Below are 21246 nucleotides of genomic sequence, written 5' to 3'. Positions count from 1 at the left end.
AAATAAGGAACTCTGTACCAACAGCTCAGATTGAATGATACAGAGGGGTTTATTAAGACTTTAAGGCTTGAATGTGAAACAATTTTGGAAGATACAGGTATCTCAATGGAAGAAATGGAAATAAATCCAAACTTAGCTAAGACAAAACTTAAGATAGTGGATTGGGAAAAAAGGATTAGAACCATATTTAAAGACATTTCCAAATAAGATCATGAAAATTGGATTTGACATTTAGAACAAATGTACTTTTAACAAATGAAATAAAATGCCTAAGGGGAAAAAGAGGAATTCAAAATGGGTCACGTAGATTCTGCAATGATAAGGAGAGTTGGAACCACTACGTCATTTAATGGTTGAATGTCCGAAACTTGTTAATACAAAGAGAAACGTATTTTGGAGAATTTATACACAATGTTTGGTTATTGAAAGATCTCTTATGGCTAAAAATGCTTCAAAGGGAATTAATGCCTATGAGACTGCGAGTTTTAGCTTTTGTAAAAAATATATGTAAATTAGACTAAATGGTAAAATTATATGATGAATTAATGAATTTTGTGAACATTTTATGAAATGTATATTGTTGTAAAAAAAAAAGTATAAGCTGTTAAAACTTGCTTTGTTTCCTTTTTAATGTCTTATACCAAAAAGAAAGAATGTAAAACAGCGTTTTTTCCTTTGGTTTTGTAAAAGTTTTTATAAACTAAATAACAAAGAAAAAAAAAATATTTTCTTGCAATGCAATTATTATTTCATCATATGTCACATCTGTAACACCCAATGGTATGGACCACATTGGGAATCAATATACCACTGTACATTTAGGTTTGACTAATGCATGTACACCTTGACAACGACCAGGGGTCGAAACACGTGTTGTCTGGCTTTTTCTTTATTACTGAAAAATAAATACAATACATTTCACTAATTGATTTCTCAGATTGTTATAATGTTTGGATGGACTACTTACTAACTTTACCAAAAGACTGGTTTTGAGCGTGAGATTCTCTGCCAAAGCAATATTCATGAGCATGTGAATCCATGTACGAAATGTAAAAGTCCTATATCCCTCTTTAGATGGGCTGAAAACTCACATCAAAGTTAGAGCTCACTTTAATCTGAACTTATATACATTATAGGATATATATATGAGCAGAATGAATGTAAATTTGATATACAAACTACATATACAAGTGGGAGAAGTTCATTTCATGAATGGGCAGTAATATACGCTTATTGTCGAGGGATTTCTCCCCGACAGAGGCGGTGGCACTCGCTCCTTCTAATTATGATGAAGAAAATAGATACTCCGAGCTCCTTATGAGGGGTTAAAGTTCATTCTTTATTATTCATCTATGTGGCATCTAGGCTGCAAAAAACAACGCGTACAGTAATATACATCTGAAAACTCACATGAAAGTCAGGACTAACTGAATTTCATACATGTACGAAATGTACCTCTTTCCTGCGTATTGTACATTTAAAAAACTCAAAGGAATGTAAAACCTGATTTCAAGTTATCATGCATGTAGAAGGACATGTGCAATTAATTGCTTTGTACCAAATCCTCCCTATTCAGCATACACCGTCATGCCACATACTTGCACACCCAACACTCGGATGCCTTACAAAACACACTTTTACACAAAGAACTCATACGCCTTACACCATACACTTTTAAGACGCACGCACGACACCCACACTTAGTCACATGTTCTTAGACGAAACACAAGACATGCTATCTTTAGCCTCATGCTCTCCATTTGCCCGTGTGCTCCTTCTTTTGCTGTGGGCTCCCTTTGCATCCCCTCACACTGCACGCAGTCTCTATTAGGAGACACAGTTCTCATATGTATATGAAAAGTATTTAAGTTGTAAAGTGTGTACATGTACGCACTCTAAAACGTGTATACGCCAGAAATGTACACATCGCTCATGTGCTTTACATTATACGCTCTTAAGACACAAACTTATGCCAGTCGTCTACGTATGGAAGCACTAGAAAACATGCGCTTATATACTGGCCTTGGTTTACACAAGGCCGGCAAACTCGGCATGTATATGTATAAATGTACATGTACACTACTATACATATAAAAACTGACTTCAAAGTCACTACTAACTTGTTAATTTTCATATTTATAGAAGGTGAATAGAAGATGTAAATTGCATAAATGTATGAAGTGTAAACCGTGTGGCTTATGCGCCATAGACTCACGCTATGATACTCATACTTTATTTTTATATTTGAGCTATATAGTTACATCTCCCAACTCTCAGATACTTTTGCAGCACATGGGATCAATGTATCGGAGGAGAGATAGAGAGAGCGATAATATATATATATAACCAGCGTGAGCTAGTGAAATGGGACCTGTCTGCAGTAGGTCACTGGTGGGAGTGGTTCAGGTTGTTTTGCCTTGACTATAGGTTGTTTTGCATGTAAAGTATAGCAGATCCCGCAACTGTTGACAGTTGCTATATGGGTTAATAGACTATAAATACCCATTCCCCTCAAGCAGTGCAACTTATAGAATTCAGCTTTAGTCCCACGAAAAATGTGGTCCAGCTGTTCCATAATCACTGACATAGCAGCCACCTTGGCGCCTGAACACAATGCTCTACATGATTTTTAGAATGTTTTAAACTAGTCATATCTGCTAGTAATTGAATAGTCCCCTAATTCTATTTACTGGGTGAGCACTACAATATGCAGATCACTGCGCTTATCCAGTGTGGGGAATAGTTGGTCCTGCAGCCGGTGAGTAGTTCTTATAAGACGGTGCCCTTCCATCTTAGTGAAGTTAGAATAGGTATTGTGGACGAACCGTACTCAAACCAGCCGCTGGGTCAGGGATGTTACTAGTATCCATGAGTGCAAGTGCACTTGTAAGCAATGAAAATTAGTCTTGTATACTGGTATATTAAAGGTGATTTAATGAAACACTTATGCCGACACGTGGTTCGACCCAACAGGGGTAACGTTGACCACCCATCCAGTTGCAGCGGCTTCCGTGGCCATACAGGTTGTTAACCAACAGAGCCATTGAATCTGAGCTCACTCTCTGCATACACTACTCCTGGTATCTAACCCACGCCTTGAAAAAGAACCCTGTTGGGGTTCAAACACGTGTCGGCATGAGTGTTTAATTAAATCACCTTTAACATACTCAGTATACAAGCCTCAGTTTTCATTGCTTACAAGTGCACTTGCACGCATGGATACTAGCAACATCCCTGACCCAGCACCTGGTTTGAGTTTTTCTTCCACAATACCTACTCTAATTCTATTTACTATTCACATGCAATGTAATGCTCTTTTGATTTCCATGCTACCAGAGACTGCAGTCTTCCAACAGGCCTTCCACCCCACAGTGCTTCGAAACCATAACATTGGCAGAAGGCACTAAACAAGTATCAAATACCATAACATAACTTTCAAACCTCCTGAAACGTCATAAGTGGTTTAGTGGGTGCGGGAATTGATTTCTTACTCTGGTCTTTGGCTTGATAGTTGTTGCAGGTCTCGTCCGGTATTCCATGTTCATGTGCATACTCCCAGACACCCCCATGGTCGCCACCCTCGCAGGAACCTGCATTGGCACAGTCTATGATGTGTTGGACAGACAGGTAGGAAGACGGCCAAACTCCCTTACGCTTGATGTTGATGCGATCTGAGGTTATGGGGGAATCGAGATTCAATGATTCAAACTTTAACATCAATATTTTAAGTATGCTGTTAGACAATCAAAAAGGCAAGTAACAATAACATAATTTAAACGTTTCCTGTGATCACATACACTAATGTTACCCTGTATTACAGCATCTGACCACAGCCTGAGATAACAAGACGAAGGTGTTATCATGATATGCATATTAATTATATGATCAAGTAAGTTCATGCATACCAGTCCGCCTCACACTGTGATCAACTTGGAGGCGAACAAAGGAGTGTGCCATGTTATTGTGCTGTGATTTATACCTGTATTACTGTAATGGTGTGCAAGGTAAGGTAGTACACCCATAGTCCACTATTTCCTTCCTTGCTACTGCTTTTAATTTGTTTTGTTTAGTTGGCTCTCTGTGCGTGTCCCGGTGTCTATCCCCCTCCGGCTTCCTGGTTTTCTCGGCCCTAGTCCCGCTTCCCTCCAGCCCCCATGCCCGATTGGCCCATTACTTGTGGCCACACATCGAGGCTCCAGGCCCTGCGCAGCTGCAGGCCCGGCACTCTTGGCCTTGTGCGTGCAAGGTAAGGTAGTGTGCCCATAGCCCACTCCTCATCCCATCCTTGCTCCTGCACCCTCGCCTGATTGGCCAGTAGACCCTCTTAACACACCCTCCCAGGGCAGCCCTCTGCCATGTAGCCCTGGGCTAAGGGCCCTAGGCAAAGGCCGGCTCCTACAGTAGCAGCACCAGACAGTGTCTGCATGCGTCAGCAGGGAGGCAGCCACCCACATATACCTAGCCTAACCACCTACCGCCCCTATTACCCTCAGCAACACATACAACCAAACATGCACCCTGGCCCAGTCCTCCTAGCCTGCTCAAGGCACTGAGCCCTAGAGAAGGACCAGCAGCACCCCCTCCTAAGTCAGACCCCGACCACCCCACAACAGCCAACAGCGAGGTGGCTGAAAAGGCATAATCCCCCTGCAACCCAGCAGTAGCAGCCGGCTGCAGTTACCAGACGTGCCATTCAGGGAACAGACTGCCGTCAACCAGCATCAACGTATATGGTAGGAACAACTTCCCACAGATAGTACTATATGAAACCGCCCTCTCTCCCACTATACAGGGCTCTCGAATCTAGGTGTATTGCCCTTATCTTCCAACCACTGTATAATACCCACTGTATTGTAAAACCTAGGCTATCTCTGCCTATTATATTGTGAAACCTACTGTACTGTAAAACCTAGGCCTCTCTCCCACTATACAGGGGTCCCAATTCTAGTTGTGTTTTTGCCCGCACCTAAGGAGTATTGTTAAACCTAGGCCTCCTTTCCCACTATACAGGGCTGTCGTTTCTAGGTGTGTTCCCCATATCGCCCAACTCATTTATAAAACCTACTGTATGGTGAAACCTAGGCCATCTCCACCCACCTTAATGTGAAACCTACTGTATTGTGAAACCTACACCTCTCTCCCACTATCCAGGATTCTGAAACTCGAGGTGTGTTCCACCGTTGGTGTATAAAACCAATACCCACGATTGTACCACTACAATGAAACCTAGCCCTAGCCGCAAAACTCTGGCAATTAAGTGCCATAGACCAGGCAGGCATCACGCCACACACTAACCAAAGCAGAGCAGCACGCTAGTGCATCAGTAGGCCCAACGAGATCCACTGCAGTCATTCCCTACCCCCGCCAACACACAGCCCACCTCCCTACCACTGCACACGTTCAACGTGCAACCCTCACACCTCACCTATTCCCTCCTCGCCAGACCATCCCACCTCACCTCACCCCCTCCTGCTATCCCCCACTCGTAGATCCCGCTCTGCACAATTAAGAACGGCAAAATGGAGAGAGGGAGCAGAGACCCGCCCCTCCCCGGAACACACCGGACGACGAAGCAGCAAGGCATATTAAATACCCTTCACGCCCCACCACTGCCACCAACCACCCACCAACCAACACCTTTCACTCACACAGTCTCCAATCAACTACACAGCACCTCCAACTCCCACTTCCCCAGCCTTAGTGCAGCAAGAGCAGCCCTGGCCAAAACCCCAACCTCCAGAGCACCTCCCACTCTCACCCACACACCTAGGACTGTCCAATGGTCAAGGAAAGGCTGAGACCAAAGGCACCTTATGCCCCTCCTAGCATTGCCCATCATCCAAAGCAGTTTGCAAACACTGCCACCGCACTATAGGAACAAAACCTCCCCATCCGCATCCAACCCGGTCCTAGCCCTATTCCCCACCTCCCTATTTCCCCATTCCAACTGTTCCATCTTCTCCACCACCACTTCTGACTGTGCCACACCCTCTGTGCCACCCACCCTCACGTCAGCCCCTGCTACCCCCTACAACCCTAACCGTCCAGCTCCCACAAGGGCAACGCACCAAATATCCTGGCCCCTCATTAACGCCAGGTCCGTTTCCAAAAATAAATTCCACATCTCTGACCTGATCAGAGACGAAAACCCAGACATCCTTTTCAATACCGAGACCTGGTTTTCCGACGACTACGAACCCATCATGCACGAGACTTTCCTACCTGGCTACAACCTCACTGTCCGGAACAGATCACGAAGGGGAGGAGGCCTCGCAATATTAGTCAACACCAGTTCAAGCTCATAATCAAGGACACCTCCACCAACACTACAGACTACGAATCTCTCTTGGTAAAACTCCAACTCACACCCTCCACCTCACACAGTTTCCAACTCATCTACAGACCTCCGGCTACAACAAAAACTTTGCAGATACACTTGGCGAAGCACTGGCCGCCGACCTCATCCAACACCAAACACTTACCATCTTAGGGGATTACAACACATGGTTCGACTCACCGTCAAACCCTATGACCCGATCACTCACAGACAACCTAGAATCACTCAACTTGACACACCACATCTCCACACCCACCCACACGAGAGGTCACACCTTCAATGCAATTTTCAGCACCACAAATATGCCCCCAAAACCCCCCCCCCATCATGGACGGATCAGTCAGCAATGTACTTCTCCATACCTCTGAACACAGCGGTTAGCGTTCAAGGCCACACACGACCACTACCAACCACCCCCTCTACCTTTCCACTATGGAACAAAGTTGTATTCAGCCCAGATCTAGAGCACTCACTCCTCAACTCTCCATACACTTTGCCTCCAGGAAGGACCTCCAGCAATCCCATCATTTGACCTCTGGCTTACAAATGACCTCACACCGCCCACCCCAACAAAACGGAGCTCACAGAGATCAGGACCAACGCCTAGGTCGTTCACCGCCAATATCAAAACTCTCATGGACCGTCTGGAACGGACCTGGAGATCCGAACCCTCCGCCCAGAACAAAACCGCCCTAGCAAGGACATCCAGAACATACAGACGGGAAATCAAAAAAAGCAAAAAAAAATTCTATGGGAACAGCATCATAAATGCTCGAAACCCAAGTAAGGAACTACATAGAAAAATCCCTGCATGCTTGAGCCAGCCCCCATCAAACTCCCAAGCACTATGCGACACCTTATAACTGCACTTCCACAATGCCGCCAACGAAAGACACTCCGCCATCATCTCTAAATTAAAACACATAACACCACCAAACAGACCAACATCCAAACCCCCCTCTTCCCCTACAGATACAATTCTTCGTCTCTTTCGCCCCCATCACACACACCCAGAATTCCTCTTGCGCGTAGCAGACAGCCACCTGTCGGGCTCCCGTGAGGACCCCCGCCCACCCTCACTCCTCAAAAACATCCTAGCCTCCACCTGTGCAGGCAGTGTCCCACGCACAATCCTCATCTACTCCCTCACATCAGGATTCTTCCCGAAAGCCCTAAAAACATCCTACATCAAACCTATCCTCAAAAATACGACACTAGACCCACTCCTCCACCAGAACTACCGGCCTGTCTCCAACACACGTTTCATCGCCAAACTCTTGAACAGTGTGGCATACAAACAGCTTGGCCATTTTGCCAAAGCCAACAACCTCCTAGACCCGGCCCAATCAGGCTTCAAAACACTAAGGGGAACAGAATCTTCCCTAGTCTCCATCTGGGACCACCTAAAAAGAACAGCAGCTGATGCAGAAGGCTGCACTTTTCTCATCCTGTTGGACCTCTACGCAGCCTTTGATGCCATCGACCATCTTACTGGACAGGCTACAAACACTAGGAATCAGAAGCATGGCCCTCTCGTGGATCTCCTCCTTTATCTCAAATCGAGCACAAATCATACAACTCCAACAGTTCACATCCACATCACAACCAGTAAGTAAAGGTGTCCCACAAGGAGCATCCCTATCACCCTTAATCTTCAACTTCTACCTAAAACCCCTTCCCGCGATCATCCGCTAGTACAATCTTACCTGCTCCAACTATGCAGACGACAGCCAGATCATCCTCAAAATCCCAAAATCTCAAGGCTCTGCCACTCCGGACCTGCCGTCATACCTCTCGGATATTGACCACTGGATGACGACCAACCACCTAATCCTCAACCATGGGAAAACTGAAATCTTAGATTGCGGGAAAACAGCACTCCTCCCGCAACCAATCCTGTGGCACAAACCACTAGGACAAGCACTGGAAATCTCTAACGTGGTAAAAAAACATTGGCTGCATATTGGACTCAGGCTTGACCCTCTCCCAATACACCACTACCGCATCCAAAACCTGCTTCTTCAGTCTACGAATTCTCAGGCATACTTTCCCTTACCTCACCTATCCCCACCGTTTTTCGGCCCTCAACGCAATCATCCTGTCCCGCATAGACTACACAAACTGCCTCTACCTATGCGCTCCGGCGTCTCAATTAAGGAAACTCCAAAGAATACAAAACGCGGCAGCATGCCTGCTCCTTAACCTACCTGCCAGAGAACACATCCGCCCTACTCGCAGAGTCAACCATTGGCTCCTGATTGGTTGACGCAGTACCTTTTTAGAGCCATGTGCATCACCCACTGCCCCATCCACAACATCGGACCGGAATTCCTATGAGACAAAATTGTTCCCTACCAACCCTCTAGCAAAGCGTTTTGCCTAACGATTCCACCTCAAGACTCCTCCAGGCTCGGCGGTGCCTCCTTCTCCGTCCAAGCGCCAATCATCTGTAACTACCTACCACTACACATTGGCAACACTGAAAACCACCTGAAATTTCAAAAGGCCCTAAAATCCTGGCCTTTCCCAATATCCACCTCAATCCCTTCCTCCACGAAACTACACTGCCGAACCTAACATCCCGTACACCAACTACAACAAAGTGGCCGGCAGCTTTTGTAGCAGCTCAACTGACACTCCTACCTGACAAATACACCAGTGAAGCCAGCAGCCTTTGATGTGGCACACCGCAATAAACTCTCCCGCACTCACGGCCCCTCAGACCCTCACATGTGAGAGACCACGAATATGAGACAAATAGATCAGGCAAGCCTGCAGCCCTCAGTGAGGCACACTTCAATGAACTGACCCACCATCACTGCATGCTTAGACCCTTGCACCAGAGAGACCATCAATAATGAAACCACGCCATCTGCACTGGACAAAGATCGCTCCAGCCGAACCACACCAAAGACTATGGTACGTATAACTCTGAAGACTATGGTACGTATACCTTACACCACATCTGCGGCCAGAGGTCGCAGGCACAGCCAACCACCCATGCAGCATAGAATGCAGCTACAGCTATGCGTTCCAGTCTAGCAGCACATATAGCCGTCCACACTGAAACACCTGACATACCTTCAACACCTCTGCCAATAGCGCCAATAGCATACAGCGACTACCAATGGAAAATATTCGGTATAGCTGGCCACACATCGACTCTCTCAACAATAGCACTCTATCGCAAACCACCAACAGCGCCAACCCACGTGCCTGGCCTCTCTTTGGACTGCTTAGTCGAGATTTGCCAGCCACCCAAGTCCTAGACCGGCAAAAATGCACACACGCATCTCTGAATCTAAAACTTTTTAGAAATTTCCACCACATTGACTACGGTCAATGAGGGTGTTCCAACCAGAAAAAAATCGTATTGAGGCCACACAAGTGGGGAAAGAGAGCTATATAAATATCCAAATGCAATTAAATATGTTAACAGAGGGATTGGTTTCCCAAACAAGTGCTTGGTGGGATCAAGTCAATTCATGTTTATTGCCTTGTTATTGGAAGGAGCAAAATATTCTCTAGTATTGCAAGCGATGGAGCCAGCCCTCACTAAAGACCTGCATTGTTCCTGCCTATAAGGTGGCAGCAGCAGGTGGTCCAAAGTAGCGACTGCTTGCATTCTGCCAGTGTGGAGACGATGGCCATCTTGTACAAACTGTTTTGGTGCTCCTAATAGGTGCATCAGTCTAGCACGCGCTAGGCCGTTTGTGTCTGCGCGGCAAGTGGTCTATAGTGTGGAGACATTTCTGACTGTTCAGAGGGCCTCTGGTGTAGACCGCCTCTTGCCCTATTGACGGCGGTCAAGCTAGGGCAGGCAACCCTCTCATCTTGGGGGTGATCTTGCCCCAGTGTGTTTTGTAGCTGCAGTAGTTGGGGAGGTAGGAGTTGCAATCCCGGGATTCAAGCTATTACCTGGCTTAACGTCCCCTCATTCCCATATTATAGTAAAACAAAAGTGGGAGCACAAATCGTGCGCTCCTCAGCAAAAGAGCTAACGCCCTTTAGGAGGTTCTCGTGCCTTGTTTTGATTACATTTTCTTCTGGCCAATACAATGAAAACTATACATTAATCTCTGCAATCGCTAAAGTGGGCCCATTTGTACAGATTTCCCTGCGAGTGGTAATTCCTTCCGAGAATGGTACATTGAATACTAACTTTCACAGCACTTGGAAGCAACACAAAATCTAGTAGGAAACACCACGCTGAAACTTCATTTGATTGCATTGTTTTGCAACTATACTTTGTACCCACGTGGCTTACGCCACTTGCGGCATTTGTCTGACCTTTGAATGTCCTACATGTCTGGTCACTCCTCTGACAAGTTTGTTCACATGTACTGAACTCGCGGCCTGCACTGCTTTACAGTTTGGAACATCGGGAGCTCTTGCACGTTCTCATGATCGTTGCACACGTGAAGTGACGCCTCTGCCGTGTGCTGCTCAGTTCATTGAATACAGGCCAGTCCTTCCACAGCGGGAATGTCCACGGCAGGAATGGCCTGTTTTTGAACGGATACCCCTGATTAACACTGGGGTGAACCTGCACACAGGTTGCACCGCAAGAATGCCTTGCGCATTTGTGTGAATATACTTGAGGCATCCACCAGGTAGTCGTGTGTAACTGCCCATCAGTTCGCTCGCTGGGAACACCCTTACCTCAGTTTGTGGTGTCGAGTGCCTCGAGTAGTGTGCTGCCTTGCACATTGATCATAAACGTTTTTTGGGCATGCACTTGTATCACCTCTGTGCGAGTTGACATCCCATTGTTTAGGATGTCATTGCATGAAGTTTGACTTGCATGCCTATTTTGTTCTGATGTGATTCAGTCTCAACATGTAAACATTAGAAACATTTGCAACAGTGTTACTTTTACTGCAGCATCTCTCTAGATTGTGTTTGCTGGTAGGGTGGCTAGGTGACACACCACACTGTTCATGGATAAATAATCTTTAACATGTGGGTGTTATTCAAAATGATGTAGCGCTCTCGTTTTGATTTATTTTATGTTTGCCTTGTTCTGGTTTTGACTCTTGTTTCAGACCAATTAAGCAGATCATTTTTAACATCATTCTATTTTTAAAATAAACAGCTACAAGCAATTTTGATTCTCACTGTTTGCGTTGCATATGGAGTGATCTCCTTTGTACATGTATCTGACAAATGTGCATGCAATGACTGCATGGCAGTCAGTGGGCATGTGTTCTGCATGCACAGCATAGCAGAGCCCTCCACTGTAGACAGTTTCTCTTGGGGAGCGTAGGGGGAGGGGGGGCCGAGGTAGTGGGGGGGTTGATAGACTGATTTCTACTGATGCAACTTTAGTGCTGCTTCTCATAGAATATGATTGCACCCCACACATATATAGTCAATATGTGGCATAGCCACTGGCCGGCCTAGCACTCTGCGCCGTGCCCGAACGCTCTTCATAAACTCCTTATGTCACTACACTAGTCCTCTCTGCTAATGACTGACCAGTGGCTTGACATTATACATCGGATGTGCATACAATGTACAGACGTCGGTCTGCGCAAGGGTCATTCTCCCCATAGCTCTTCAAAGCCATAACAATAACATTAAGGTGCTGTACAAATATGAAGTTCCATAACAGATGAGGCGCAGCACGTTTTATACTTACCCCGTGGGCCACAATAACAGGGAAGGAAGGTCAGTGTTCTCATAGAGACCCCCAAACCGTGTTTTCAGAATAGCCACAATAATTTAAATCCAGTGAATCTAAAGGGAGTTTTTTGCATAGTCCGTGGTTATCCTGAAAGCCTAGCGTGATCGAAACCCCCAAGGACTGGACCTGGAGACCCCTACACTAGAGGTTAATCTGATGAAGTGCAACCTAGAGGCCAGAGCTCTACTCTTGATGTTCTATGTATGTGTTGTATTCGTGTTTTGCTAGTATTGCATTCTTGCTGCTTCAGATGCTTGAAGACGGTCATGTTGGTGGTAGCTTTCTAGCGATGTTCTGCAGTGTGGCTGTCTGGTAATGTGGTGTTGGTGCTTGTTGGAAGGGCTTGATCTTTGATGCAATTAGTCGACCTCGTTATAAAATGCATCCTCACCCTGCACGTATAGAAGGGCACATTAGTTAATTCAGTGGTGAGGAGCAGGGCAAAGTGTACAATGTTAAATGGCTTGAATTGTAGCCACTTTCGATTCGGCAGCCTCCAGATTATACTTCTGTAGTGGGGTCCAGTGTTTGCGCCGGGAGACGCCCTTGCACAGCACAAGACGCTTTTAACAGACTAGACCCGCAACCTGACGAGAACTCCATTCCTATCGCCATACCTGCCATAGCACTGGTGCTGCCATGGGCCCAGCAAGACCCGCAGTACTGAGGAATGTGTTGGTTCCGCGTGGTGCTGACAAAGTTGGTTCCATTGATATCGCGCCAGTCCCAGCTTTTTGGCAGTGCCGAGATGTCCAGGTACTCGTGAGGCCTAGGGTAATTTCTGCAACGAAACAAAAGTCACGACTGTTAATTCTAATATTTAAAACGTCTCAAAAGAACAAATTGCCAGTGGATATTCAGCCCTTTCAACCCCGCCTACACACGTTGAGTGCCAGTGGTGTGTGCTTAAAGGTGAGTGGCGGGGGAGGCTCTCGTATAATGGAGAGCCGCCACGTCAGACCCTGGTGCCTTGGTAGCCCTGACGAGGTAGCGTCAGTGGCGTCTCGGGAATGCCTATGACGTCTGTGTTTTCATGGTCTGGTATCCGAGACTAATGAATGGCCTTCCCTCGGGAATTACACGTAAGAGCTGCGCAATGCCTTTTATAGAAGTCTGGTATTTTGATACTTTGTGAAGGGAATTCTGAGCGCCTCATCTTTTGAAAACCGAACTGGTAGTGTGGGAAAGATGAACAGTAAAAATGTATTCCCACGGAAGCCAAACCACAGAAGTCAACTCTCTAAGGTGAAAATGGCGATGACGTAAATATTTTTTTAAACATATGTATGGGCCGTTCTTTTTCAAGACACGGCCGATAAGTCTGCATTCAACCCAGAAGGTTATCAGCCTGATTCATGGAATTGTTTGCGTGAAAAACGCAGATTTGCGCGCCTTTCTGACCGAAAATCCCCCTTCGACGTACTGGATTTTCGGGCAGAAAGGCGCGCAAATCTGCGTTTTCACGCACATAATTCCATGAATCAGGCTGTTAATATATATATATATATTTAGGTAGATCTATTGTGAACCACGGTCCGCAATGTTCTGTTCCTAGCAGGCCATGCAGGATACCTTTCGACAGGAGTCTCGAGACTGGGGTGTGGGAGCGAGGGGGTGTCACATGACAGAAAAGAGGAAACTGATGTTGTGGAGAGAGAATTGATGAGGGTTCGGTTGTCTGCGCTGGGTGTGGCTGAGATGAGACTGAGGGCTTTGCTGGGAGGTGACGGGGTTGTCTTCTGCCTGTTAGAAAACATGTGAAATTGTTTTAATCCTCGGAGACCAAAGAAGCTACTCTATTAGGATTTGCTCAAATTGAAATTCTGCCATTTTCATGACAGCAGAAGATGGATCCCAGCTCACCCGGACCTTGGGGTGAAGGAGTGCACACCTTCAGTTCAGCCAACACCATCTTTTAGTAGATTATGACAAGTGACTACCTTTGTTGGTACATTATACTCATTCACCAAGTTCATAGGGCCAATATCATGGGCTCAAGGGGGACCCAGACCCAAAGGAGTCCGAGCACTCTGTTAAGCACTGACCATGGAAGATACAACAAAGGTTGCAGGAACAAAACATCAGATTTAAGGACTGAAACCAGAGTTGTGGATGGAGCGGATCTTAGTAGAATGGAAGTACACACCTGGCATACCTCATTTATCAATGTGACGAAGTAGGCTGTCAACATCTAACATGGACTTAATATTTGAGTTGCTGATGTAGGAGTTTGTGGAGGAACCTGTTTGTGCAGTGGGGTCTGGAGCCCCATTCGTCGAAGGTTTATCCTGGACTTTTCCCTGTGCTGGTCTTGTTTCGCTATTGGAGGGCTTCACTGGCCAGCCTAATCTTTTCACAGTGCAGAGCTCTTATACTCTTACGTCCAGTCCCCTTTCCTCCATACTGTATAGGGGCGTCCCTTGTGAGGGACGGGAGACGGAACCTTTTTCACCAGAAAAATCTTTTCCCCTTTAAATTTAGAGGCAGCGGGGCACGGCCCTGCGAGAATGCGTTGGCATGGCTCTGCCCACCGGTGCCACTCCTCAGTCCCCTTTTCCGCGTCGACGGGAACAGGCTGATTTCACCAGCGCTCCTGGGTTTGGTTTCGGCCATGTAATACCAAGCGCTATTCCCCGGATATTCTTCTATCTTGTCTTTTTTCTTTTTCTTCTAGGGACTTGGTCCTCCGACACCACGCTCCTCCCCAGTGCATGTCAACTTCAACGGGCTTCAGCAGGTGTCCAGCCTGCAAGGGGCTCTTACCCACAACAGACCCCCACACCCTTTGCCTCTGCTGCCTTAGCCCCGACCACGGCTGGGAAGGTTGCTCCGCGTGCGATTCCTTGACACCTCGGGCACTGAAAAACAGACTGGCTAGGTGGAGGGAGCTCTTCCAGACGTTGCTTCCGAAGGACCTCAAGGACTTTGTCAAACTTTGTTTGAGGCCAAAGACCAGGGCTCTATTTCCATAGCACGCCGCAAGGGCGACTCCTTTCTGAAGAACCGCCCAACCGGGAGGGACCTATCAGGCTCTAGTACCAGCGCACGTACCAAGGCTAGTCCAGCTACCAGCCTTACGGTCGAGGGGTCTCCTGATCCTTCCGGTATCAGTGCTGAGGGACCGCAGGGTTCTTATACTGGGGTTACTCCCGAGGGGCAACGCCCTAGTACTGGCATCATGTCCGAGGGGGCGCCTTAACGCAGCCCTACCAGCAGTTCTGCCGAGGGCGTTACGCCTTCCAGGCCCTGGCATGAGGTGCGGGATAGGCCTTACACTCCAACACCAAGCGTCTTGGACAGGGCTGGTTCCACCGAGCCAGGCACCACGACTCTGGCACGCAGCTCGACAAAATGGCTGCCGCGCCAGTCAAAATGGCCGCTCGTCCGATACCTCCTCTAGCCGAGCGGGTCGAAGAACGAGTTACAAGGTGGGACTGTGGTCAACCAGGTACGTGGCCTACAGCTTATCCACCAGCACAGGGCAGGTTCCCCCTGCTTCCCAGACAGTGTGCCCTGGCCCCAGCAGCCCGTGGCCACTCAGTCAATGTCTCCTGCCACCTCTTCAGCCTCCCAAGACAGGTTCTTCGAAAGGTTTCTGGCGCTGATGTGAACACCCCTCTTTGGGGTCTATCCTTCGGGACGCTATAAGGGACATGCTCCCTCAGGTCACCCCACCGCTACCCTCAGTCATTCCTCCAATGACTCCGGTGCCTCAGGCCCCAGCGCTGCCCGCGCTTCCTTTGCCGGCTCGAGCCCCGGCCCCTATGCCTCCGGCAATTCAGCCGGTTCCACAGGCTCTGGTTCTCACACCAACACCCGCTGCGCCCAGTACCCCTCCACCAGTTCTGGATCCTCCGAGCACTCAGGCGGACACAGACGAGGAGGATGACCCTGACACTCCATCGTCAGCCTTCCACGAACGCCTTGCGGCCCTGGCGATTTATCTGGGCCTTCCTCAGCCCGAGGAGGGGGTCCTGGCAGAAGTCCTCACGCTAAGGCGCTCCCCCACAAGACGGGGATCCTGATGCAGAAGGACGTTGTTGCACTGGCCAAGAAGGGGTGGCTCAAGCCGCACTCGGCCCAACCTGTCAACCGGCACCTCAAAGCCAAGTACAGGCCGCTAGAGGGGGATACACTCTTGCTTTCGGCTTCTCTGCAGCCGCACTCCTCTGTGATCGCTGCAGCGTCACTCTATTCTAAGCCTCAGTCGTTCTCGGCCACCTCGTCCTCGACGCTGCTAGGCAAGGAGGAGAAGATCTTGGAGGCGTACGGGATCAAGCTGTACTCCAACTCCTTCCTGCACCTGCGTCAGGCCAACGTTGATGCCATGCTAGCAGCTGCTAACCAAAGGCTCTGGCGGTAAATCGCAGACTTCCTCCTGCCCCAAAGCCAGGCTCGCTTCAAAGCGGGACTAGGAGAAGCTAGGCTGGGATTGTCTGACATCACAGAGTCCTCAGTGGCCCATATCGATACGTCTGGCCGGGCCATCTACATTGCCACGGACATGAGAAGGATGGCCTGGCTCTGGGCTACGATGTTCAACCCAGACGTCCAGGAATGCATATTGGATCTTCCATTCGAGGGTATTGACCTCTTCCACTCCTCCACGGATGAAAAATTAGATCAAAAGAACAGCAGCTCACAGACCTCTAAGTCTTTATCTATTCTTACGAAGGCCACGCCCAAGGCATATACCCAGTCTAATCCACGCTCCGACAAGGGGCAGGTGTCTGGAGGGTTCCGAGGCTTCCAGGAATGGAGGTCCAAACAACCTGACCTTTCCCAGAGTCGGCATCGGAGGACACAAGAAAAAGGGGGCTGTGGGGGCCAAGAGTTTTTTTCCAATCCCCCACCTCCTAAGCAGCCTCGGAGGATAAAAAGTCATGACACGCCCCTCTGGGTCCACGTGTCTCCGGTGGGGGACAGGCTTGCCTCTCACGTGCAATTTTGGTGCCAACATTATTCGGACCCCTGGATCCTATCTGTAGCCTCCACAGGGTACCGCCTACCAGTCCCTCCCTCTCCTCTACTACAGATTGGGACAGCCCCTCCTCTACTACAGATTGGGACAACAACTCTGTTGACGGAAGTCCGGTCGCTCGTAGAGAGCCAGGCAGTGGAACAAGTCCCAGCCTCCCAGAGAGGATTGGGCTTCTATTCCAGAATTTTTGTCATACAGAAGAAGAACCAGGCTGGCCTGAGAGTTGTGTTGGAGCTTTCCACCCTCAACCTCTCCCTACCGCTACAAGAATTCAAGATGGTTACGCCAGCTCTCATTGCAGAAACACTGAATAGGAGAGACTGGATGTGCTCCCTGGATCTGAAGGATGCGTATCTACATGTCCCGATTTGGCAGCCGCATCTGTCCTTTCTGCGCTTCAGGATCATGGGCTGCCATTTCCAGTACAAGGTTCTACCCTTCCGCCTCAACTCAGCCCCCAGGGTATTCACCAGACTGATGAATGCAGTGGCAGCTCTCCTCAGGGCCCAGGGCCACCACATCTACCCATACCTGGATGACTGGCTTGTCCAGGCCTCATCTCCAGCGGCGGTTCTTCACACCTCTTCCACGCTTATGAACACACTCCACGACCTGGGGTTTACTATCAATCTCGGGAAGTCTCAGCTGCAACCCACGCAGAAACTGAACTTCCTGGGCCTCATCTGCGACACCGGCTCTGAGAGGGTGTACCCTTCAGAGGACAAGATCACGGCCATCAAGCGAGCTACTATGCACTTGCTCTCCAGGACTGTGACCTCGGCCTGGTTGTACCAACACCTACTAGGCATTATGGCAGCAGTCCTTCTGGCCATCCCCCACACGAGACTCAGGATGAGGAGACTGCAGCTGCACTTCGCAACTTACAGGAATCAGGAGAAGGCCTCACAATCGGAGCCTGTGGACATTCCCACATCTCTCCACCTGGACCTCCTCTGGTGGTCCACGGACTTCAACCTAGGGCGGGGCAAGCCATTCAGACAGCCTCCCCCCTCAGGTCACTGTCACAACTGACTCCTCCCTGGAGGGCTGGGGAGCCACTCTCGACAAAGTGTCCATGGAGTCTGGACCCGGCAGGAGCAGAAGTCCCACATCAACTGGCTAGAGTTGAAGGCCATATGGCTGGCCCTCGAAGCCTTCCTCCGTCTCATAGAGGGCAAGACCGTACTTATCCAGACGGACAACTCCACCAGCATGTACTATGTGAACAAGCAGGTGGGTACTAGATCCCCTCCACTGTACAACCTCGCTATCAGCATGTGGGAATGGGCCCTGGAGAACATCTACCTCGTTGCTCTCCAGCTCCCGGAGTAGCCAACCAGGAGGCGGACAGGCTCAGCAGACTGGGGGTGGACAATTACGAGTGGCAATTGAACGACATGGTACTGGAGGAAATCTTCCTCAGATGGGAGCATCCCTAAGTGGATCTGTTTGCCCCCCAAGACAACAAGAAATGCCAGCAGTTTGCCTCCTGGCGGGAGCAGGGCCCCAGCTCCCTGGGCGATGCATTCCACCTACAGTGGAACTACAGGTGGGCATACGCCTTACCGCCCATCCCCCTGGTCCACAGGGTGGTCTGCAGGATAAAGCAATCGTGTCACCTCTGCATCATTTTGATAGCTCCCTGGTGGCCTGCGAGACCATGGTTCTCTGAGCTGCTCAGCCTATCGGACAGGCCTGTCATTCACCTACCGCTGGGCCCAGCTCCATTCCTGACACAGCAGGGCGGCAGGGTTCTCCACCCTGCACCTCACAAACTAGCCCTTTCAGCATGGTTCCTGAGCAAGTCACTCTGAAACACTTGAACCTGTCCCAGGCTAACCTGGACATCATAGAGGGCGCCAGAAGCAAAACTACCAGGAGCCAATACAAGAGTAAATGGTCTAGATTCTGTCACTGGGCGGGAGAAGGAAGAGATGTGGAGTGCTAGCTGAGCATGGTAGATGTTAAAGAGCCAGGAGCAGAGGATAGATCCCTGGGGGACACCACAGGTGGAGAAGGAAGTAGGAGAGGAGAAGGTGCCCAAGATGACTTGGGAAGAGCGGTCAGTTAGAAAAGAGGTCAGCCATTCTAGTGCCCATCCCAAGATACTAAGGGTATCATGGAGTCTTTGTATGAGGATGGAATGTTTGACAGTGTCGAAAGGCAGAGGAGAGATCAAGTAGGATGAGGACATTAGGGGAGTTAGAGTCCAGGCATGCAAGCAGTTCTTCACAGGTGTTCAGAAGAGCAGTTTCTGTGCTCCTGAATCCAGATTGATGATCGTGGAGTTGGGGCCAGGCCAGCTTCTCCAGCAGTTTACCCAGGAAGGGTTTGATTGAAATAGGGCGGTGGTTGGATGAACAGGTAGGGTCTGCTGAGGAAGTGCTTGAGGCAGGAGGGGAAAGAACCAGCGGCAAAAGAGTGGTGGCAGAAATAAGAGTGCAGGGGCAAGAGAGACAATGTTGTCCTTGATGGTTCTGGACGAGCAGGGCAGAGCCTGTTTGGAAGAAGCCTTAATAGACTGGCTAACTCTGGTAACTTCTTCAGGTGTGTCAGGCGTGAAGGACGATAAGGCGGAGGGAGAAGGGTGCGTGGACAAGGGAGGCAATGGGGTGTGGGAAGGGTTTGGTGGGTGAGTAACAAGGGTGTTCTGGATGTCCTGAGTTTTGGTGGCAAAGTGAGTGGCCAGTGCGTTGCAGAGTGCCTGAGAGGGAAGAGGGGAGGAGGATACTGTGAAAATGTTGGCTAGCTCCCTGCAGATTTTGAAAAGTTCAGCTGTGTTATTGGATACACCAGCTACCCGTGCCTTTTCTTGGTACGGAGGGGGAGTCTGTATTGCCTTTGGAGCTGGCCACAGGCCAGTTTGTCAGAAGGCGAACCTGAGGCTTGCCACTTTCGTTCTACTGCTCGGCACTTTAGTTTCAGGGCTGCAAGTTCAGAGTCATACCCGGTGTTATGCGTAGCGGGTTTCAGGTGGATGCTCATAACTGAGGCAAGGATGTCAAGAGTATTGGTGATGGCTGAGTGAAGGTGGCTGAGAACAGAGACAGTGGTAGAGTCTGTGGTAGGGGGGATGAAGGTAGAAGCAAAGGCAGCAGCTGACACTCGTTTTCATTGGGCGGATGTTCAAGAAAGAGGTTGGCAGGGCTTTTGAGGGTGCAGTAGGAGGGCCAAAGGGACCCAGGAGGGTCTGACCAAGAGAGAGGGGTGACCAGAGGGGGAGCGAGAGAGAGGTCTGAGTGGATGATGGCATCCAGGGTGTGTACAGCTGAGTGGGTAGGACCAGAGGGGAGAATGGAGATGGAAAGAGAGGCGCAGTTTAAAAGTAAGGAGGAGCAGAAATCTGCCCATTCAGAGAGGAACCGGGTGGTAGCGCCTGGAGGCGGGTAAATGTTAGCAATGGTCAGAGTGGAGGAGGGAGAGATGACCAACTTTCAAGCCAGGCTCTCAAAGGAAGAATAGAGTTGAGTGGGTACGATGGAAGAAGGAACCCACTCAGGATAGATTAAGGCGACCCCACCACCAGCACGGTGAGGCTGAGGCATGGAAAGGATCTTGAAGCCATCTGGGACGAGGGAGTCAAAAGCAGTGACTGAGCTGGCATTGAACCAAGTCTCTCAGAGAGCGAGAATGTCTAGGTCAGTGTCTTCAAGAAGGAGGCAGATGTCAGCAGAGTGTTTGTAGGCTGAGCGGGCGTTAGAGTACAGGGGCATGGTACTCCGGTCAAAGGAGGAGGGACAGTGAGAGGGGTGGGAGGAGAGGCAGCAGAAGGAAAGCAGTTGATGAGGGAAGGCAGGATCTGGTCAAAGAGAAGAAGGTTGGTTTGAGGACCCTGAACCAGGATAGTGCCAGTGTGGTAGACATTAACAATGCAAAGCAGGGATGAAAAGCCAGCCAGGAGGTCGCCCACCCCCCTTGGTGCCACAGTTAATGGGAGAGGAAGTGAAAGGGGAGAGAGAAGAGATGAGATGAGGAGTCCATAGATCTGGAGAGGGGAGAGAGAAAAGGATATGCGTGAAGACCTCTCTAGAGGTTGCGCTGACATAAGTGTCTGCGATGGAATGGCCAGGGTTTGCAAGCAGGATGTCTTTTTTTGTGCTTTTTCATTCCAGAGGTGAAAAAAGGGGAGTAGGAGATAAGGTTGCAATTAGAGAAGATAGGAGAGCTGGTGAGTGCCATTAGGGTGGGGGAGGGAAGTTGAAATGAGAAGGGGTGCACAGTTCTGGCCTAATCTCACAGGTG

At 49.1% G+C, this 21246-nt stretch overlaps 1 protein-coding gene across 1 annotated transcript in view; it reads right to left on the bottom strand.

The window, feature by feature from the left end:
• Positions 1–21246, bottom strand: part of CTSZ (cathepsin Z) — a 149588-nt gene that overhangs the window by 93292 nt on the left and 35050 nt on the right. The window contains exons 2-3 of the mRNA XM_069651055.1: positions 12641–12804; positions 3492–3671 (exon numbers count right to left, since the gene is read on the bottom strand). Of these exons, the coding sequence (XP_069507156.1) occupies positions 3492–3671; positions 12641–12804 (344 nt within the window). The remainder of the gene's footprint in view (positions 1–3491; positions 3672–12640; positions 12805–21246) is intronic.

This window comes from Ambystoma mexicanum, chromosome 3p, assembly GCF_040938575.1.
Source record: "Ambystoma mexicanum isolate Mex_15411 chromosome 3p, UKY_AmexF1_1, whole genome shotgun sequence".
Lineage (NCBI taxonomy): Eukaryota > Metazoa > Chordata > Amphibia > Caudata > Ambystomatidae > Ambystoma > Ambystoma mexicanum.
Note: the sequence above shows the minus strand (reverse complement) of the source record. Positions and strands in the feature narration are given on the sequence as shown.